Source organism: Pseudophryne corroboree, assembly GCF_028390025.1.
Source record: "Pseudophryne corroboree isolate aPseCor3 chromosome 3 unlocalized genomic scaffold, aPseCor3.hap2 SUPER_3_unloc_22, whole genome shotgun sequence".
Taxonomy (NCBI): Eukaryota; Metazoa; Chordata; class Amphibia; order Anura; family Myobatrachidae; genus Pseudophryne; species Pseudophryne corroboree.
Window position 1 is genome coordinate 1,879,769 of NW_026967511.1, and position 21,337 is coordinate 1,901,105.

General features: G+C 45.3%; 1 protein-coding gene and 2 pseudogenes across 2 annotated transcripts in view; 2 read left to right on the forward strand and 1 right to left on the reverse strand.

Annotated features, from left to right (window-relative positions):
• Positions 1-21,337, forward strand: part of LOC134983739 (oocyte zinc finger protein XlCOF6-like) — a 166,687-nt gene that overhangs the window by 33,073 nt on the left and 112,277 nt on the right. For both annotated transcript variants that reach the window (XM_063949386.1, XM_063949387.1), the window contains exon 5: positions 2,342-2,594. In XM_063949386.1, the coding sequence (XP_063805456.1) occupies positions 2,342-2,594 (253 nt within the window). The remainder of the gene's footprint in view (positions 1-2,341; positions 2,595-21,337) is intronic.
• Positions 5,041-5,161, reverse strand: LOC134983743 (5S ribosomal RNA; annotated as a pseudogene).
• LOC134983744 (5S ribosomal RNA) lies at positions 8,029-8,149 on the forward strand (annotated as a pseudogene).

Genomic DNA, 21,337 nt, shown 5'->3' on the forward strand with positions numbered 1-21,337 from the left:
TTCAACACCAGCCGGTGCTGATCCAGTCGGACAACATCACGGCGGTCGCCCATGTAAACCGACAGGGCGGCACAAGAAGCAGGATGGCGATGGCAGAAGCCACAAGGATTCTCCGATGGGCGGAAAATCACGTCTTAGCACTGTCAGCAGTGTTCATTCCGGGAGTGGACAACTGGGAAGCAGACTTCCTCAGCAGACACGACCTCCACCCGGGAGAGTGGGGACTTCATCCAGAAGTCTTCAAAATGATTGTAAACCGTTGGGAAAGGCCACAGGTGGACATGATGGCCTCCCGCCTCAACAAAAAACTAAAAAGATATTGCGCCAGGTCAAGGGTCCCTCAGGCGATAGCTGTGGACGCTCTAGTGACACCGTGGGTGTACCAGTCGGTTATGTGTTCCCTCCTCTGCCTCTCATACCCAAGGTACTGAGAATAATAAGAAGGAGAGGAGTAAGAACTATACTCGTGGTTCCGGATTGGCCAAGAAGAGCTTGGTACCCAGAACTTCAAGAAATGATCTCAGAGGACCCATGGCCTCTGCCGCTCAGACAGGACCTGCTGCAGCAGGGGCCCTGTCTGTTCCAAGACTTACCGCGGCTGCGTTTGACAGCATGGCGGTTGAACACCGGATCCTAAAAGAAAAGGGCATTCCGGAGGAAGTCATTCCTACACTGATTAAAGCTAGGAAAGATGTGACCGCAAAACATTATCACCGCATATGGCGAAAATATGTTGCGTGGTGTGAGGCCAGGAAGGCCCCAACAGAGGAATTTCAGCTGGGTCGTTTTCTGCACTTCCTACAGTCAGGAGTGACTATGGGCCTAAACTTGGGTTCCATTAAGGTCCAGATTTCGGCTCTGTCGATTTTCTTCCAGAAAGAACTGGCTTCACTGCCTGGAGTTCAGACATTTGTAAAGGGAGTGCTACATATTCAGCCCCCTTTTGTGCCTCCTGTGGCACCTTGGGATCTCAACGTGGTGTTGAGTTTCCTAAAATCACATTGGTTTGAGCCACTTAAAACTGTGGATTTGAAATATCTCACGTGGAAAGTGGTCATGTTATTGGCCTTGGCTTCGGCCAGGCGTGTGTCAGAATGGGCGGCTTTGTCCTGTAAAAGCCCTTATCTGATTTTCCATATGGATAGGGCAGAATTGAGGACTCGTCCCCAGTTTCTCCCTAAGGTGGTATCAGCTTTTCACTTGAACCAACCTATTGTAGTGCCTGCGGCTACTAGGGACTTGGAAGATTCCAAGTTACTGGACGTAGTCAGGGCCTTAAAAATTATATTTCCAGGACGGCTGGAGTCAGGAAAACTGACTCGCTATTTATCCTGTATGCACCCAACAAGCTGGATGCTCCTGCTTCTAAGCAGACTATTGCTCGCTGGATTTGTAGCACAATTCAGCTGGCGCATTCTGCGGCTGGATTGCCGCATCCTAAATAAGTAAAAGCCCATTCCACGAGGAAAGTGGGCTCATCTTGGGCGGCTGCCCGAGGGGTCTCGGCTTTACAACTTTGCCGAGCAGCTACTTGGTCAGGGGCAAACACGTTTGCTAAATTCTACAAATTTGATACCCTGGCTGAGGAGGACCTTGAGTTCTCTCATTCGGTGCTGCAGAGTCATCCGCACTCTCCCGCCCGTTTGGGAGCTTTGGTATAATCCCCATGGTCCTTTCGGAGTTCCCAGCATCCACTAGGACGTTAGAGAAAATAAGATTTTACTCACCGGTAAATCTATTTCTCGTAGTCCGTAGTGGATGGTGGGCGCCCATCCCAAGTGCGGATTGTCTGCAATACTTGTATATAGTTATTGTTAACTAAAGGGTTATTGTTATGAGCCATCTGTTGAGAGGCTCAGTTGTTATCATACTGTTAACTGGGTATGGTATCACGAGTTATACGGTGTGATTGGTGTGGCTGGTATGAGTCTTACCCGGGATTCAAAATCCTTCCTTATTGTGTCAGCTCTTCCGGGCACTATTCCCCATGGTCATTTCGGAGTTCCCAGCATCCACTACGGACTACGAGAAATAGATTTACCGGTGAGTAAAATCTTATTTTCTTTTTAATATTCGCTGGTTTTAATATATATTATAATAAAAGTTATATCTTAATACAAGATTGTGTGCACCACTATAGGGCATTTCAAATTATCTTCTCTTTCTTCTCCCGCGTAGAGGGAGGAGCCAGTTAACACCCCTTCAAAGTCTTAAAGTGCCCATGTCTCCTGCGGATCCCGTCTATACCCCATGGTTCTTGAAGTGTCCCCAGCATCCTCTACGGACTAAGAGAAAAGGATTTACCGGTGGGTATTAAAATCCTATTTTTTTTATTTTTTAGGTTGAACGTCTGTCTGATATTAAAACAGAAGATATAGAGGGAGAAGAGACGTATGTGACTGATATAAAGGCAGAAGATATAGAGGGAGAAGAAGAGACGTATGTGACTGATATAAAGGCAGAAGATATAGAGGGAGAAGAAGAGACGTATGTGACTGATATAAAGGCAGAAGATATAGAGGGAGAAGAAGAGACGGATGTGAGGGGTGATCAGCAGTGTAAAGAGGAGGAGATCCCTACAGATATCAGCACAGGTGAGTAATAAACACTTATTACAGAAGAGAGTCACATATTCTCTTTTCTCAGTCACTACAGCAATCTCTTATACTACACCCTCCTCTGTCAGTACAGACTAATGAGGGAAATGTATCTGCCCAGTGGGGGAGTCAGGAGCCATCAGCCCCTATTATACTCCTGCTCTCCCCCTCACATCATGTCACTGTGTTACCAGCCCAGATATCTGACCAGTCTCCTCCCCACACTCTCTGGTGTATCTCATACATCTGGACCCATCAGCCCCTATTAAAATCCTCCTCTCCCCCTCACATCATGTCACTGTGTGTTACCAGCCCAGAGATCTGGCCAGTCTCCTCCCCACATTCTCTGGTGTATCTCATACATCAGGAGCCATCATCTCCTATTATACTCCTGCTCTCCCCCTCACATCATGTCACTGTGTGTTACCAGCCCAGAGATCTAACCAGTCTCCTCCCCGCACTCTCTGGTGTATCTCATACATCAGGAGCCATCAGCCCCTATTATACTCCTGCTCTCCCCCTCACATCATGTCACTGTGTGTTACCAGCCCAGAGATCTGACCAGTCTCCTCCCCACACTCTCTGGTGTGTCTCATACATCAGGAGACATCAGCCCCTATTATACTCCTGCTCTCCCCCTCACATCATGTCACTGTGTGTTACCAGCCCAGAGATCTGACCAGTCTCCTCCCCACACTCTCTGGTGTATCTCATACATCAGGAACCATCAGCTCCTATTATACTCCTGCTCTCCCCCTCACATCATGTCACTGTGTGTTACCAGCCCAGAGATCTGACCAGTCTCCCCACACTCTCTGGTGTATCTCATACATCAGGAGCCATCAGCCCCTATTATACTCCTGCTCTTCTCCTCACATCATGTCACTGTGTGTTACCAGCCCAGAGATCTGACCAGTCTCCTCCCCACACTCTCTGGTGTATCTCATGCACCATCAGCCCCTATTTTCTCTTGCAGGGTCCACAGTTATCCACAGGATAACATTGGGATATGATGGAGCGACAGCGGATTGGCACCAAACGATTACAAGCTTTCTGGCCTCCCAGGATGCAACGGGCTCGTCCATATACCCCCGCCCTCCGACTCAGTCAAATCAGTTGTTTGTTTGGTGTGGCAGGAGCCCTAAGCTTGTTTATTTCATTTTTATAGTCTTACTATGTTTTTGAGTGTCTTACACGCATATTGGAAAGAGTTGCTCCAACACCTCTCCGCCGGGTCGCAACAACGCTTACCCACGGTACAAGTGCGGTCTCGACGGGCGTCTGTGTCGGATATACTAGCAGGTCCAGCAGACGTTACCAGGCTGTGGCCGGAGCACGGGGAGAAGGTAAGGCATTGGTTCCGCTTAGAAGGGGAATACAGACACAGCCGCACTGTTTTGGGAGGAGGCTACCATACAGTAGCTGGTGTGCCGCCACCGTGGGTACTCCAGCGCTAGGCTTTAGGGATCATAAGGCACCAGGATTAGATGAGGCTGCGATCCCTAGGGTTGATGTCAGCGGTGGCGAGTCAGACGCTCTCCTGGCCGCCCCTCCCCCCAGGTCATGACCAGTTTCCGTGCATCTCCCGCCATGAACCGATTCCCTCACTTCCGTCTCAGACGCTGCCACGAGGGTTCTCGGTCGCAGCATAGGCCGCTGCGTCTGTGTACACTAAGGTTACCGCTAAGAGACTGAGTCGCAGACATGAGTGTCTGCATGCACTAACGTTCACTGAGTGTCTGTGTCCACTAAAAAGTTCCCGGAGCGGCAGTGTACCCTAGTAGCGTCTGGATCCACTCAGCGTTCGCTAACGTATATTGATCGATCCTGGAAGTGAGGTGAGTCTCCCTGTATCCCACTCTACTGAGTACGGGTTATACAGCACTAAAATTCTATCTACCTTTGTAGTATGAATAGTTACGTTTAGTGCCTATTGCATATGAGTCTGTGTACATTGCTGTGGTTTTCTTCGCAATGCGTCCGAATACGTTAAATAACTGTATAGAACAGAATGCATGATGTAAACTTTGAAAAGAAAAAAAGAAGACTCTTTTTTGGGAAGCACTCTTATACAGATAATATTGTATGACTCTAATGTCAAAAAATAGCTAGCTAAAATACAAAATTTTTATTAGTTCTCATTAAAAATGATTATTGGGGAGTTCAATTTGGCGCCAGTATATGTTTAAATAGTGACATTGCGAAAATATGGGGAATGATGTACAAGATACAAGGTACCAATACCTAATTCTGGCCGGGATGGGTATATCCAGCTGTGGCTCAGTCTGTGATTATAAGTTGCTCATTTGTTGGAAAAATGACCGTCATTTGTAAACTGCTATATATCCCAATTGGGAATTTTGATCCTAGCAGATGATTGAATCATAGGTCATAACCGAGACGTAAGGTGGTGCTCTATTACTAGTGACAAGTGGGCGGCAAATATTTGCAGTACCAGGGTGTTCCTTGGTAGTCTCCTATCCAAGTACTTAACCCGGCCCTCCACTGCTTGGCTTCCAAGATCAGATGAGATTGGGCATCTCCAGCGGGGTATGACCGCAGACCTTATGCTCACCCTTGTCACACTGTGTCCAAAATTGTGCACAGATGAGAGCCGATTATTATTGTCGTATGAGCCACAAGTGAAATTTTTTTATCACAGTTGATAGGATATACTAAATGATTAAATATCCATCTAGATTATCAGGGCTTAGGTAGTCGCAGTATGGGTAGGAAAAAACCTATATATTGCATAATTATCACATATATGTAAATCTAACATTGAATAAATGATATTATTATAATCATGCAGAAAATAGGGAACCTCCAAATTTGGTCTCCAAAGCCACAGATTGCATGCGTAGTTACACTATAAATTCTGTGAATCAGCTGAGCAGTGAAAAATACAACTCTCAAAAACCAAAAGTGAATTAATATCAACTGAGGTGACACTGTATGTATTCATAGAGTGCCCATACAGTGTAAAGGAGAAAACAGAAAGCGTTTTTGTTTTAAATGGGGTCCAGGGTTTAACAGATGTATCCACATCTGCTTTTTTTTGATAAAGATGTGGACCCCAAATCAGTTTAGTATATATTCCTTTGCTGTTGATAATTAATGTCACTTAGTGTAATATCGCAGTCTGTGTAACATATAGGTAAAATTTCACTAAGTACCTGTCCATGCGCTGATGCATAAATGAAATGAAATATCCAAATCTGATATATAATTTTAAGGTTTAGATCCTACTTGTATGGAGAGGGAGATCCTGGTATCTGAAAGGTGCCGGCCGCGTACGCCCGCGTCTGCCCACGTTGGGCTAGTTGCCGGGCTTTGGCCGCACTGTGCTTCCTGTTGTTCTGGTTCCCTAGGCGACGGACTTAGCCGAGAGCGGCTCGTTGCGGTCACGTGTGCGCACCACGTGACCGTGAGGATGTCCTGACGTACGTTTCGCGTAAAGCTTGGTCACAGGGCGTCAGTAGTTTCTAGCCTACTGGTTTGTCCTTATATTGGTGATACTGTGTGCTGATTGACTCTGAGCAATAGATTGATAGGTAATTTGGCCTATCATAATCAGTATCGTCTTTGCAGGTTCCCATTGAATGATATGTCCTGATTGACAGTTAGAGGGACCATTGAGCAATAAAATGAACGATCATATAGTTATTTTAATTATTTAAAATATTTAAAAAGAGCTGATAGAATTAATTCTTTTAGTTGATATTTACAAAGGGTAAGGATATGGTGATAATATCATTTGTGGAGCAATTGATTAGAGTATAAAAACTTGAAAGACACTAATTATTAAAAGCATGCACAGCACTTAGTTTGCCTGTGCCATTATTAAAGTAATTGTATACATAGTAAGAGGAAAATACAAGTGCAATTTTTATAAAGATTATTTTCTTATATATATATATATGAATTTAAAATAGAGGTATAGTAAAATTGGTGAGTAGGTGGTCGTGACTGCTGAAACCTAAGAGTGTTAAATTATTTATTATGATAATAATATGCAATTGTGTTTAAAGGAACAAAACACATATTTTAAAAATAAAATTATTATGAGAAGGTTTGTGTGTGAGGGGGGGGGAAAGGAGAAGGGAAAAGGAGGGGGAGGGAGGGATTGTTTTTGGGAAAAAGGTGGGGTAAGGTGGGGGGGAGGGGGTTTATTTAGGGGGGGGGGAAGGGGGAAAAAATTGGTTGTGGGGACAAGTGATTGTAAGGAAATTAATTAATTGAATAATATAAATAAAATTTGTTAATAAATATTAATTTTTATAAAATATATTAATAACATTATTGGTGGTTGTGATCTATGGTGTGAGTTAATTGTAGTATATGTACAATAAGTGCAATTAGTAATAAAAATTATTAGAGGGAAAAGGGGGTAAGAAAAAGAAAAGATAAAAAGAGAAGGAAAAGAAAAAGAAAAAGGAAGAAAGAGAAGAGGGGATATTAGAGCACTGGGATTGCTATATTTAATTTAAGAAAACTCCATAATTGATGTTTTCATTCATACCAAACGGGTGAATAGTGCCTAACTTGAAAATCCACTCGCATTCTTTCTTCAAAAGGATGTCAGTCAAGCTTCCACCACGTATTCCGAGTTTGATTTTTTCAAGTCCGAAGACTCTGAGGTCTTCCCATCTGTTGTCATGATGTTGGTAGAAGTGGCGTGCTACTGTGGTCAATGGTTTCATCTTTCTTTTATCAGAGATACCAGGATCTCCCTCTCCATACAAGTAGGATCTAAACCTTAAAATTATATATCAGATTTGGATATTTCATTTCATTTATGCATCAGCGCATGGACAGGTACTTAGTGAAATTTTACCTATATGTTACACAGACTGCGATATTACACTAAGTGACATTAATTATCAACAGCAAAGGAATATATACTAAACTGATTTGGGGTCCACATCTTTATCAAAAAAAAAGCAGATGTGGATACATCTGTTAAACCCTGGACCCCATTTAAAACAAAAACGCTTTCTGTTTTCTCCTTTACACTGTATGGGCACTCTATGAATACATACAGTGTCACCTCAGTTGATATTAATTCACTTTTGGTTTTTGAGAGTTGTATTTTTCACTGCTCAGCTGATTCACAGAATTTATAGTGTAACTACGCATGCAATCTGTGGCTTTGGAGACCAAATTTGGAGGTTCCCTATTTTCTGCATGATTATAATAATATCATTTATTCAATGTTAGATTTACATATATGTGATAATTATGCAATATATAGGTTTTTTCCTACCCATACTGCGACTACCTAAGCCCTGATAATCTAGATGGATATTTAATCATTTAGTATATCCTATCAACTGTGATAAAAAAATTTCACTTGTGGCTCATACGACAATAATAATCGGCTCTCATCTGTGCACAATTTTGGACACAGTGTGACAAGGGTGAGCATAAGGTCTGCGGTCATACCCCGCTGGAGATGCCCAATCTCATCTGATCTTGGAAGCCAAGCAGTGGAGGGCCGGGTTAAGTACTTGGATAGGAGACTACCAAGGAACACCCTGGTACTGCAAATATTTGCCGCCCACTTGTCACTAGTAATAGAGCACCACCTTACGTCTCGGTTATGACCTATGATTCAATCATCTGCTAGGATCAAAATTCCCAATTGGGATATATAGCAGTTTACAAATGACGGTCATTTTTCCAACAAATGAGCAACTTATAATCACAGACTGAGCCACAGCTGGATATACCCATCCCGGCCAGAATTAGGTATTGGTACCTTGTATCTTGTACATCATTCCCCATATTTTCGCAATGTCACTATTTAAACATATACTGGCGCCAAATTGAACTCCCCAATAATCATTTTTAATGAGAACTAATAAAAATTTTGTATTTTAGCTAGCTATTTTTTGACATTAGAGTCATACAATATTATCTGTATAAGAGTGCTTCCCAAAAAAGAGTCTTCTTTTTTTCTTTTCAAAGTTTACATCATGTTTAACTGACTCGGGGGAGCACCACTGATGGGTAGTCTTTTGATACAAAAATGAATGTGTTACCTTACGTATCTACTCCCCAAAATAAGGATTTGAACCCTAAATTCCATTATCAGTATTTACAGATAATTATCATCACACATATACATCAAAAGACCAGTGCGGTTTCCATTTTTTGTTTCTTAAATAACTAGAACAGAATGCAGTAAATGTTCTCCTACATACTTGAAATGTGTTCGTAGTTGATAATATGCTCATGTGACTAATATATAATATGTACTGACTGCTTGTGTGATTGCTGACTTTATATATGTTGTCAGTGTTTCTTCTGAGCCTCAATGCTGGTGCTTGGGTTGGCGTCAGATTGATATCACTTTAATACAAGTAAAGTGATTACAGATACAGATTGTGTAGTATACTGTGAAAAGCTGGTTATTTATCATGTCTAAGAGCGGCAAAGGTGACGTGGTTACATTAACAGTAACACCAACACTCATAACATGTTTATCCTGTAAGGTGGGGTTCTCAGCTCAGCATCTGGCACATGGTGGGTTATGTGCAAATTGTTTTGCGTTTCAGCAGATTGCAAGGCAGATCCCTGTTCAACGACAAATAGATCCACCATGGGCTATGTTTGCACAAACCTTATCCAGTATAGCTGACAGGTTGGTCCCTACAGCTTCTGCAGCTCCCATCTTATGGTATAGCCCCAACAGCTTCTACAAGTCAACAAGCTGATAAACCAAGGATAAATAGATCATCAAATTCACAGGCTACACAGGATGATACAACAGATGATGACTCCATATACGCTACTTCACCATATGAACAACAGGTAGAAGGTTTCAGCTCAGAGGATATAGCTGAGTTAATTCGAGCAATGAAGGCTATTCTGTCTCTAGAGGATTCAGCAGAGCTAATAATAAAAACTAAAGCACCTGTGTTTAAACGTCCCAAAACAGTTAGGGTTCAGTTTCCAGGGTCAGAGGAACTGACGGAAATTATGGAGGAATCTTGGGCTACACCCAATAGGAAATATAGAATTAAAAAAAAATGGGATTCCTATTAGCCTTTTCCAACTGTGGACTGTTTAAAAAGAGAAGTGCCTCCTAAGGTAGATACGCACGTCATTCGATTAGTGCGAAAATCTATTTTGCCTTTATCATCAACATCGTTAAATTATGTCACAGACAGAAGAGTGGATGGGCTTTTGAAAAACATTTTCTCTCTGTCAGGGTCAGTCATAAGGCCAGCTATGGCCTCAGCCTGGATGGCAAAAGCGGTAGTTGAATGGGCTGACAAACTGGAAAATGGGCTCTCAGCACCTACTAGGGAGCAGGAGTCTCATATAGCTCATATAAAACAGGCTGCGTAATTCTTAGAAGAAGCAGCAATGGATATGGGTACGATTGCTTCCAAAGCGTCAGCCTTAACGGTATCTGCTCACAGAGCAATTTGGCTGCATACATGGAAAGCTGATTCAGAATCCAAGAAGGTTCTGGAAGCTTTGCCTTTTGTTGGGAATATTCTCTTTGGTAAGGAATTGACAGATATTCTGGAGTCAGAAGCAGAGTCCAAGAAGGTCAGGTTTCTTGCCAGTTATAACCCTAGGCCTAGAGGTTCGGGGTTTTGGCCATTTCGGTGGCAAGGTAAAACAAAAGGCAAAAATTATTCTAAGCAGACCCAGTACTATAAGTCTGGTAAAGCAAAGAAGCAATGGGCCACCAGAGGGCCAGCTTCCAAACCAGAACATAAGCCATCAGCCTGATGGTGCGGGCCTCCATTTGGGGAACCCCAAGGTAGGGGGCCGACTTCTTCAGTTTGCACACATATGGCATCAGTCGACAACAGATGCTTGGGTGTAAGAAGTGGTATCTCTGGGTTATGTTTTCCCTTTCAAGAAGCAGCCTCCTCGAAGGTTTTTTTTGCACCAGCCCATCTCGTATAGAGACGAAGGCCAGAGCATTGCAAGAAGCAGTTCAGAAATTGCTTCAGTCTGGGGTAATTATTCCAGTACCCCCGGCACAATGGGGACAGGGTTTTTACTCCAACCTATTTTTGGTTCAGAAACCAAATGGATCATTCCGGCCAATTCTCAATCTCAAAACGTTAAACAGATAAATGTGGGTCCCAAGGTTCCACATGGAGACATTACGCTCCATAGTTTTGGCCATGGAACCAGGGGATTACATGGTATCTCTGCATATACAGGATGCTTACCTGCATGTTCCTATAGCATTGTCCCATCAGTATTACCCCAGGTTCGCCATCCTCCGGCAACATTTTCAGTTCCAGGCCTTACCCTTTGGGTTAGCCACAGCCCCCAGAGTATTTACCAAGATCATGGTGGTTATGGCAGTTTATCTCCGCAAACAGGGGATAAGGATTTTTCCATACCTCGACGATCTTTTAATCCTGGTACAATCCCGGGAATTGCTCTTGAGCCATTTCCAACAGACAATAACTTGTCTACAGAAACACGGATGGCTTATAAATTGGGCAAAGTCGTCTCTGATTCCGTCACAATGGATGTGTCACGATCCGGGTAACTGGACGCTGTTTCCTGCCTGTTAGGTGTCTCCTGAGGTTGGCTCAGCGAGCTAGGGCCGGGCTATAACTATGTTTTAGGTTACATCTCATGGGTATTGCCTGCAGCACTGGTTCAGCGGCCTCCTTAGTGTATACACTTACGGTGGTGTGGCACTCTCAGCCCCGTCGCGGCCGTCACTGCCGCTCCTGTGGTCTTCCGCTGGATGTTAGTCCTCTGTGTGCCGCGGCCGCCACCGCCATCCCTGTGGCCGCTGTGCGCGTCTGGGCGCATGGAGTTTCTGCTGCTGCAGCCTTCGCCGCCATTACCGTTTGACACATGGTTTCTGAGTGCTTCTTTCCCCTTCAATCTCCGTTAATGGGCGCAGCCATTTTGGATTGAACAACGTGATATCCTCTTCACCTATCCGCAGTGCTGCCGGAGCATAATTGTCAGCCAATCCCTGCTATGCAGCAGGTATAAATATCCTGTCTCTGCACCCAGAAGATGGTCAGTGTTTCCATTGTCTCTCCAGCGTTCCAGTATGCAGTTTCTCTAAGGACTCTCCTGTGAACACTCCCTGCAGTATAGCCTGACTCCCTGGTGGTTACTCTCTGCGGAGCAGCTCCAGTTCTCCTGTGCTGATGCTCTTTGGTGCAACCTGACTTCCTTGTTCCCGCACCCAGCGCTAGCAGAGTGTATGACTCCGGCTTCCAGCAGCCACTCTAGCAGTCCTCTGTCTCCACTACTACCAGTACTCACCATGACATTGGACTATTTACCTGCGATCCCTAGCATCACTCAAGCTTTACCTGCGATCCCCAGCATCACTTTACGTTCCACCTGTGATCCCAAGTGTCATAAAGCACTCCCATCTATACTCCGGATTACTGGTCTCTACCAGTTGTGATTCAGAGACTCACTTGTGACATTTATTGTTTGGTTGCACATTCTTTGACCACGACAACAGAAGGCACCTTCTGTTGTCGTGGTCACGCCTTCGGGCATCTGGTACTACTGTCTCAGCACATGTCTAGGAGTCCTCTCTTACCTCCTAAATTCACGTACCCGTCAGCCCCTACAACTGAGGCTTCCAGCTACCGACACCAGCCCTCAGTTGTGACAGGATGATTCACTTGGAGGCTGTATTGGATTCAAGTCTGCAGGAAATGTTCTTACCTCGGGAAAAGATATCCAAGGTGCAGTTAATGACTCAGGAATTGTTACACAGTCAGACAATATCAATTCACGCAGCAATGCGAGTGATGGGATTGATGGTGTCAACATTCGACATGGTGGAATATGCACAATTCCACTCAAGACCTCTACAGCATCGGATTCTGACCAGATGGAATGGAATACATCAGACAATAAAGAAACAAATGATGGTACTTTCAGTAAAGGTAAAAAGGTCATTAGCCTGGTGGCTACATACATCCCATCTAGACAAGGGGAGACCCTTTTGGATATCAGATTGGGAGATCCTAACAACGGATGCCAGTCTTCAGGGCTGGGGAGCAGTGTCCGAAAAATTATGGTTCCAGGGAAAATGGACCACAGAAGAAAGTTGCCTGCCAATAAACCTGTTAGAAATTCGGGCCATATACATGGCACTGATTCAGGCAAAGGACATTCCGCAAGGAAAACCAGTCCAGATCCGTTTGGACAATGCAACGGCAGTAGCGTACCTCAACTATCAGGGAGGAACTCGCAGCCAGAAAGCAATGAAGGAGGTAAGTCACATACTAAAGTGGGCAGAACTCCATCTTCCAGCATTGTCAAGAGTGTTCGTTCCAGGAGTCCTAAACTGGGAAGCGGACTTTCTCAGTCGACACACCATTCAAGCAAGCGAATGGGCTTTACACCCGGAAGTCTTTCAGACTCTAGTAGACAAGTGGGGGTTACCAGAGGTAGGTATCATGGCATCCCGTCTGAACAACAAAGTTCCAGCATATGGGTCAAGAACAGAGGACCCCGGAGCGATCCTTGTGGACGCACTCTCAGTGAAATGGGAGTTACATCTGGCATATCTGTTTCCTCCAATCTCCCTGCTACCCAGAGTGGTGAGGAAAATAAAGCAAACAAAGGGTGCCGTGATTCTCATAGCTCCAGCTTGGCCCAGAAGACATTGGTACATAGCTCTACAAAGGATGTTAATGGAGGCTCCAATTCTGCTCCCTCAACGTCCAGATCTACTGATGCAGGGTCCTTGTTATCACAGGCATCTGGACCGACTGTCTTTGACGGCGTGGCTGTTGAAACCTCTATCTTGAAGTCAAGAGGTTTCTCACAACAAGTGATTAAAACTATGCTCAGAGCAAGGAAACCCTCCTCAGCTCGCAATTATCACCGAATATGGCAAGCCTATATTCATTTGTGCAGTGAAAGAAGTATGGATCCAAAATCTTTCAGAGTATCCAGAATCTTAGATTTCCTTCAGGCAGGAATGGATAAGGGTTTGAAGGTGGCTTCCTTGAGAGTTCAAGTTTCAGCATTGACTGTATAGTTCCCAAACAAAATTGCCACTTTACACGATGTGCGTACTTTTTTCCAGGGAATGCTGCACATTCAACCACCTTTTGTTCCTCCTGCAGTACCTTGCGATTTAAGTCTGGTCCTCAAAGCCCTTCAGGGTGCTCCATTTGAACCACTTAATAAAGTGGATCTTAAATGGTTGACAGCTATAGTGCTCTTTCTGCTGACTATGACATCAGCTAGAAGAGTATCCGATTTAGGAGCGCTGTCATGTAAGTCTCCTTTTTCTGATTTTTTTTTTTATCCAGATAAAGCAGTTCTCAGAACTAGGTCTGGCTATCTTCCTAAGGTGGTCTCTAAGTTTCACCTTAATGAAGAAATTGTAGTCCCGACTTTTCAAGTATCTGTACTTTCTGTGGGAGAAGCGCCGCTGGACGTAGTCCATACATTAAGAATCTACGTGGATCGTACCAGTGCCATCAGAAAGACAGATTCTCTCTTCATTCTCTACGGATTTCACAAGAGGGGATAGCCTGCTACTGAACAGACGCTAGCAAGATGGCTTCGAATGACGATTTCAGAAGCATATTCTCGAGCTGATCTCCCTTTTCTGGCTAATGTCTCTACTCATAAGGTAGGTCCTTCATGGGCAGCACAACATGGTGCATCAGCAGAACAGATTTGTAAGGCAGCCACATGGTCTTCCATCAACACTTTCATTAGACATTATGCCTTGGATACTTTTGCCTCTCATGATGCTGAATTCGGGTGTAAGGCTCTCCTGTCCAATCAGGAGGGTCCCCACCACTAAAAATTGCTTTGGGAAATCCTATTGTTATCCTGTGGATAACCTGTGGACCCTGCCGGAGAAATATACGTTATGGTAAGAACTTACCATTGATAACGGTATTTCTCCTATGTCCACAGGTTTCCACAGGGATCCCACCCTGACGCACCTGATTTGAGAATCTTTATACTCTCTAAACTCTTCTCTCTTGCATGGAAGGGTGTGCATGTGTGTTCTTCTCGCCTGAATAGGGTTCTACATAATGCTCCTGCCCAAATGCTTTGGAATACCACTGATTTGCCTGAGCCAGTGGGTGTCATTCTGAGTTGTTCGCTCGTTGCCGATTTTCGCAATGGAGCGATTAGGTAAAAAAACGGCAAAAATGCGCATGGTACGCATCGCGCATGCGCTAAATACTTTCACACAAAACTTAGTAGATTTACACAAGCTCGAGCGACCGTTTTTCAACGCTCGAGTGATCGTAGTGTGATTGACAGGAAGTGGGTGTTTCTGGGCGGCAACTGAGCGTTTTCCGGGAGTGTGCTAAAAAACGCAGGCGTGCCAGGTAAAAACGCAGGAGTGGCTGGAGAAACGGGGGAGTGGCTGGCCGAACGCAGGGCGTGTTTGTGGCGTCAAACCAGGAACTAAACGGACTGAGGTGATTGCAATCTAGGAGTCGGTCTGGAGGTACTCAGAAACTGCAGCAAATTATTTAGTAGCAGTTCTGCTAATCTTTCGTTCGCACTTCTGCTAAGCTAAGATACACTCCCAGAGGGCGGCGGCCTAGCGGGTGCAATGCTGCTAAAAGCAGCTAGCGAGCGAACAACTCGAAATGAGGGCCAGTGAGCGGGGATATATGGACGAGTTTGTTGCATTCTGGGAGGACTGAAAGCTTGTGATCGTATGGTGCCAATCCGCTGTCGCTCTATCATATCCCATTGTTCTCCTGTGGAATCCTGTAGTTTGGGGAAGATCTCAACAAAATCGTTGCTGACTTAGCATCCGCTAAGACTGTCTGCCTAGTACTACTTCTTTGGCTCCGAAGGCTGAGTACTTCCTCTCGTTCCTTATGACCTCCAAGTAAAGCAAAGGGTCAGGCGTACCCGAAACAGGCTCACACTTCCAAATCCACTAAGCCCAAACCTTAACGTTCCTGGGCTGCCCGTCAGCCTACTTCCAAAACAGACATGCCTGCTGCATGATGGTGCGGGCCTCCCCCTGGGGGATCCTAGGGTGGGAGGCCGACTTCTGCGGTTCGCCCAGGTATGGTTACAGACAGTTTTGGATGCCTGGGTAAGGAAAGTGGTCGCTCACGGGTACGCCATCTCTCTCAAGAAATGTCCCCCTCACCAGTTTTGCTCAACAAACATCCCTTCGGATTCGGTAAAAAGCAAAAACTCTACATTTGGTGGTACATTCCCTCCTGGACACAGGAGTGATAGTGCCGGTGCCTCTGACAGGTAGGAGGTACTATACAACGTTGTTCCTAGTTCCAAAACCGAATGGGTCTTCCCGGACCATTCTCAACCTCAAGTCTTTGAGCAAATTTGTGAAAGTTTCCAAATTCCATATGGAAACTCTTCGCTGTATTGTTCTGGCTTTGGAGCCCAAGGACTATATGGTCTCCCTGAACATACAGGAGGCTTACCTGCTGTGACAGGACGGTACCGTACGAAAGCACTCGCCGCTTTCGCGTCCCGTTGACTGCGCACAGATTGGAAGGTCAAGCCACACGAGGCCTGACCACATAGGGGATTCCCGCTTACCGTCAGTAACCGCCTGTTACTGACTCCACCCACTGCGTTGTGGGCGGGTTCTCGCTGCCACCACCAAACTCCTAACCTGCCGTGGCGTTTGGAACCACGGTTCTGCTCTGTATGTGCCGACGCACTGCCTTACCACAGCTGTGTGGTGCTGACGAATCCCCACTAGCCACTTGCTAGGCCTCTACCGGTAGCTGGCGGAAGGCGGAGCTTGGAGACGCTAGGTGCTTCCCTGGACAGCCGGAGGACGGGGCTAGGTTTGGCCTAACCCTGTTGGTCACAAGATGAAGCAGTCTTCTTGAGGCAAAGATGTTTATTGCTCAAATAACCTTTAAAAAGGCTCCTCCCTATTGCTAGGGGTAACAGCATACAATCAGATGTTTTCAGCAGAATAAGATGGAATAATACTACCACTCTGGAGGCACGCAGGTCTCCTTTTTATGTCAGTTTTCCACACAGTACCACAGGGGGGTAAGCCCTCCCTGTCTTCTCCAACCAATCAGGTTATTTTACAAAATACCAATAAATTACATTTTACAAGGATATAAGTGCAATAAAACAATATCCTCCTTCCTGTCACACAGACAACGTTTGGTATCAGATTAACATTCACTATTGATAAATTTATCACATATCTTCAAAATACAGATGTTTCTGGTCATTCACATCTCCAGGCAATCCCAGTGTTTAAGATTACAACAGGAATAGCTACAATACAAACAAACGGTCTTCCTTCCTTTATCTGCCATTCAGGGATCGTATATCAAATCGCCTACATGAAACAGATTCCAAGCCCATAGACCCAGTGATTAGTATCTCTCTCTAAGGAACTCACACATCAAAAGGTATTGTCCTTCACACCTCTCTGATAGAACAGGGCCATTAGCATGCCACTTCCTATTTCCAGAGGATAAGAGATGCGTATTCAGACAGCTATAGTAACTGCATTTTTCCTTTAAATATACACCAAGCCTGTCTTGAATATAAAATACATTTAAACATGTCTTCCTGCAATGGTGCACAGAGCACTACATATGACATGTTAAAACACATCATTCAACAAACTTTTAAACAGTCCGCAACATGGCGCTGGGCACGAGGGTTAACCCCTTCAGTGCCGCAGACGCCATTACACGTGTGGCTGGCTAGTCTCTCCGGCCACACCTGCATATTCCTATTGCAGTGTCGCATCAGCAATACCTGCGGTTTGATATTGGCAACCTACATTTTAAATTCCAGGCCCTACCGTTTGGTCTGACCACGGCTCCGCGAGTCTTCACCAATGTCATGGCGGTCATGACGGCTCTGCTCCGCTGTCAGGGTATCAGGATCCTGCCGTATCTGGATGACTTGTTGATCCTGGCAAACCCCCCAGAGGTTCTCCTTCATCATCTGGAACTGACGGTCCAATTCCTGCAAGCCCACGGGTGGCTCATCAACTGGAAGAAATCCTCCCTGGTCCATGCTCAGAGCATGGTGCACCTGGGGGCATTACTGGAAACACTCAACCAGCGGTTGTTTTTGTCTCCGGAGAAGGTCCTGAAACTTCAGGACAAGATAAGATGCTTCCTATCCCACCCACATGTGACGATACATTTTGGCGATGCAAGTACTAGGCCTCATGGTGTCTGCTTTCGACATGGTGGAGTACGCTCAATTTCATTCCCGCCCTCTCCAGAGGTTAATACTTTCCAAATGGGACGGCCTGCCTCACCGGATCAGGACTCGCATGATCTCCTTGAGTCCGGAGGTTCGCCTGTCACTGACCTGATAGTTACAGGACCAGCAATTGAGCAGGGGTCGACCCTTCTGGATCTCCAACTGGGTCCTTCTAACGACGGATGCCAGTCTGCGGGGTTGGGGCGCGGTGTTGGAGCAACACTCTCTTCAGGGTTGGTGGACCAGGGAGGAATCTCTCCTTCCGATAAACATTCTGGAATTGCGGGCAGTGTTCAATGCTTTGAAACTGGCCCTGCCTCTGGTACTGAACAGGCCTGTTCAAGTGCAGTCGGATCAACGCCACCACGGTGGCGTACATAAATCATCAAGCCGGCACTCGAAGCCGCATGGCAATGATGGAAGTGTCAAAGATTCTTCTTTGGACGGAACGCCATCTACCAGCCATATCGGCAGTGTTCATTCCGGGGATCCTCAACTGGGAAGCGGACTTCCTCAGTCGTCAGGACGTACACGCCGGACAGTGGAGCCTTCATCCAGAAGTCTTTCAACTTCTAGTGGACAAGTGGGGCCTACCAGACGTGGACATGATGGCGTCTTGACACAATGACAAGGTTTGGGTCTTCGGAGCAAGGACAAGGGATCCTCAAGCAGCGTTCGTGGATGCGCTGGCAATTCCATGGAATTTTCGGCTGCCGTACGTGTTCTCTCCGGTGTCACTCCTGCTCAGGGTAATACGGAAGTTCAAGCAAGAAGGAGGAATACTACTTCTAATTGCTCCAGCATGGCCCAGACGGCATTGGTTCTCAGACCTACAGGGTCTCTCGATAGAACGTCCTCTTCTACTTCCGCAACGCCCAGACCTCCTCGTTCAGGGCCCTTGTGTCTACCAGGATCTGGCCCGACTGGCTTTGATGGCGTGGCTCTTTTTTTGTGTAAACTGTTTTTTATTGATTAAATCAGCAGACAAAACATTACAGCAATACTTTTCCAAAAAAGGGGGATGGACAAAAACATCACATATCATGTATGTCAGTACACTATACATAGGGCGTCCAAAGTAGAAAAATAATTTGTCTGCTTCGCTTACAACATCAGAACTTATAAAGGAGGAACATTTTAACAAAACAGCATAGGAAAATGGAAAAGAGGAGAAAGAGAGAGAAGAAAAGAAAGAAAAAGGAGAAGAGAGGGAAAATTAAGACGGTAGAGTCAGATGTGAGAGTCTGCGCGTAGGGAAAGGTTGTTTGGGGGACGGAGGGGGGGGTCTCTACCCCATAAGGGACTGAGACACATTAGAGAGTCATCGTTGTCGGAATATGAATATGGCTATGAATGTGAATATGAATACGAATACGAAGGGGGTTATGTCGCCATGTAGGACCGATACAAAGGTGTGTCTTTAAAGTCGTACCAGGGGAACCAAATAGCTATAAAATTAACGGTTTTCCCGGATGAGAAGGAGACCAGGTCTTCCATATCTAAAAAGTAATCGACCTTTGTGAGCCATAATTTAATCGAGGGTGGAGAAGTGGATCTCCAAAGGATTGGAACAACCACTTTTGCTGCGTTGCTAAGATGTCTCAGCAGGGAATGTTTGTACGAGTGTGTTCCTGTAGGGGTGTGATTGAGAAGCCAAAAACCTGGGTCTTTCGGGATCTCATCTCCCACTATCTGTTCGGTGCATTTAAAAACCTCTGTCCAGAATGGAGTTATAAGAGGGCATTCCCACCAAATATGTATAAAACTCCCTGGGGCGTTTTTACATCTCCAGCACAGATTCGAGAGAGAGGGAAACATTTTATTGAGAACAAGAGGGGTCCTATACCACCTATATATAAGTTTATAGAGGGTCTCCAATGTCGATAAGCATAAAGAACTCGCCTGAGCGTTTGTAAATACGGAATCCCAGTTAATCTGCATATGTAGCCCTGATAGTTCCCTCTCCCAGGAAGCCAGAAAGGTAGGAGGTTGCGGAAAAAAGTTTTCCATGATCAGCGTGTAGATTTGTGAGATAGTATGTGTGGGAGAACTGGGAGAGGTGCATAGTCTTTCAAACCCGGTGAGATCCCTAGTTATGTCAGAGAGGTACCTAGAAGATGATATGAAATGATGAACCTGCAGGAACCTCCAAAACTCAGCACTATGCAGGTTCCAAGAAGACTGAACATCTGAAAAAGAGCGCACCCTACCCGAGCTCACCAGCTGACCGACTCTAAAAATCCTGGCTTCCGCCCATGGAGCGAAGGCTGTCCCGTGAAGACCTGGAGCAAATTCGGAGTTATGGAGAAGGGAGGTTAGGGGGGACCATTTAGAGGATATATGGCCCTGGGTTCTCAACCTGGCCCATAATTTGAGTGTGGGAGAGACCGTGGGGTGTGAGACCTTCGGAAGGGAAGGAAGCCAAGGTGCAATTTCAATATAATATGGGAGACAACCCTCCTCTAGTAGGACCCATTGTTTGCGGTCTTTAGCACGCGTCCATTCTAGAATCCTATTCAAGTGCACTGCGTGGTAGTAGTTAGGAATATGCGGGAGTTGTTGCCCCCCTTGATGTTTTCTCCTAAATAAAATGTCGTGTTTAAACCTGGGTGTCTTACAACCCCATACAAACGCACGAACAAGATTCTGGACGTCTCGGAGCCAAAGCAGGGGGATGTGTATCGGAAGGGTCTGGAGAAAGAATAGTATCCTAGGGAGGGCGTTCATTTTGACAACATTAATCCTGCCGAACCAGGACAGTCTTAGTTTCTTCCATTTCTGGAAGTCTAGGCGAAGCCTAGCCAATAAGGGGTTAAAATTTAGGGAGAATAGTTTGGATAAATCGTTAGTCAGTAACACCCCTAAATATTTTAATTTGTGATCGTGCCAGGTAAAAGGGAAGGCATGTTTCAGGCCCTCTACTATATAAGGAGGAGTAGTTAAATTCATGGCAATAGATTTGGAATAGTTTATTTTGAAGTTAGAGAGGGCTCCAAACTTCTCAAATTCTACCATCAAGTTTGGCAAAGAGGTGACCGGTTTTGTGATTATAGCAAGTAAGTCGTCGGCATATAAAGCCAGTTTGTATTCAGTCCCTTTTACCAACAAACCCGAAATGCTCGGATTAGCCCTAATGCTTCGGGCTAATGTTTCCATGCAAAGGACAAAGAGCAATGGGGATAATGGACAGCCCTGTCGCGTGCCATTGGAAATTGGCAAATAATCAGAAAGGGAGCCATTAATCCTAATTTTGGCGGACGGGGAGGTATAAAGGGATAGGATTCTGTGAAGACAGGCATTACCGAGTCCCAGATGCTTCAGTATACCAGCCAGAAAGTCCCAGTCCACTCTATCAAATGCTTTTTCAGCATCGGTCGACAGTATGATTGAAGGGGATAAAAGCTGGCCGGCATAGTGAATCATGTTAAGCACTTTAGAGGTATTATTCCTGGCTTCTCGGCCTAAGACAAATCCAGCTTGATCTTCATGTATCAGACCAGGTAATAATAGTTTCTCTATCGTCCTAGTGGATGCTGGGGTTCCTGAAA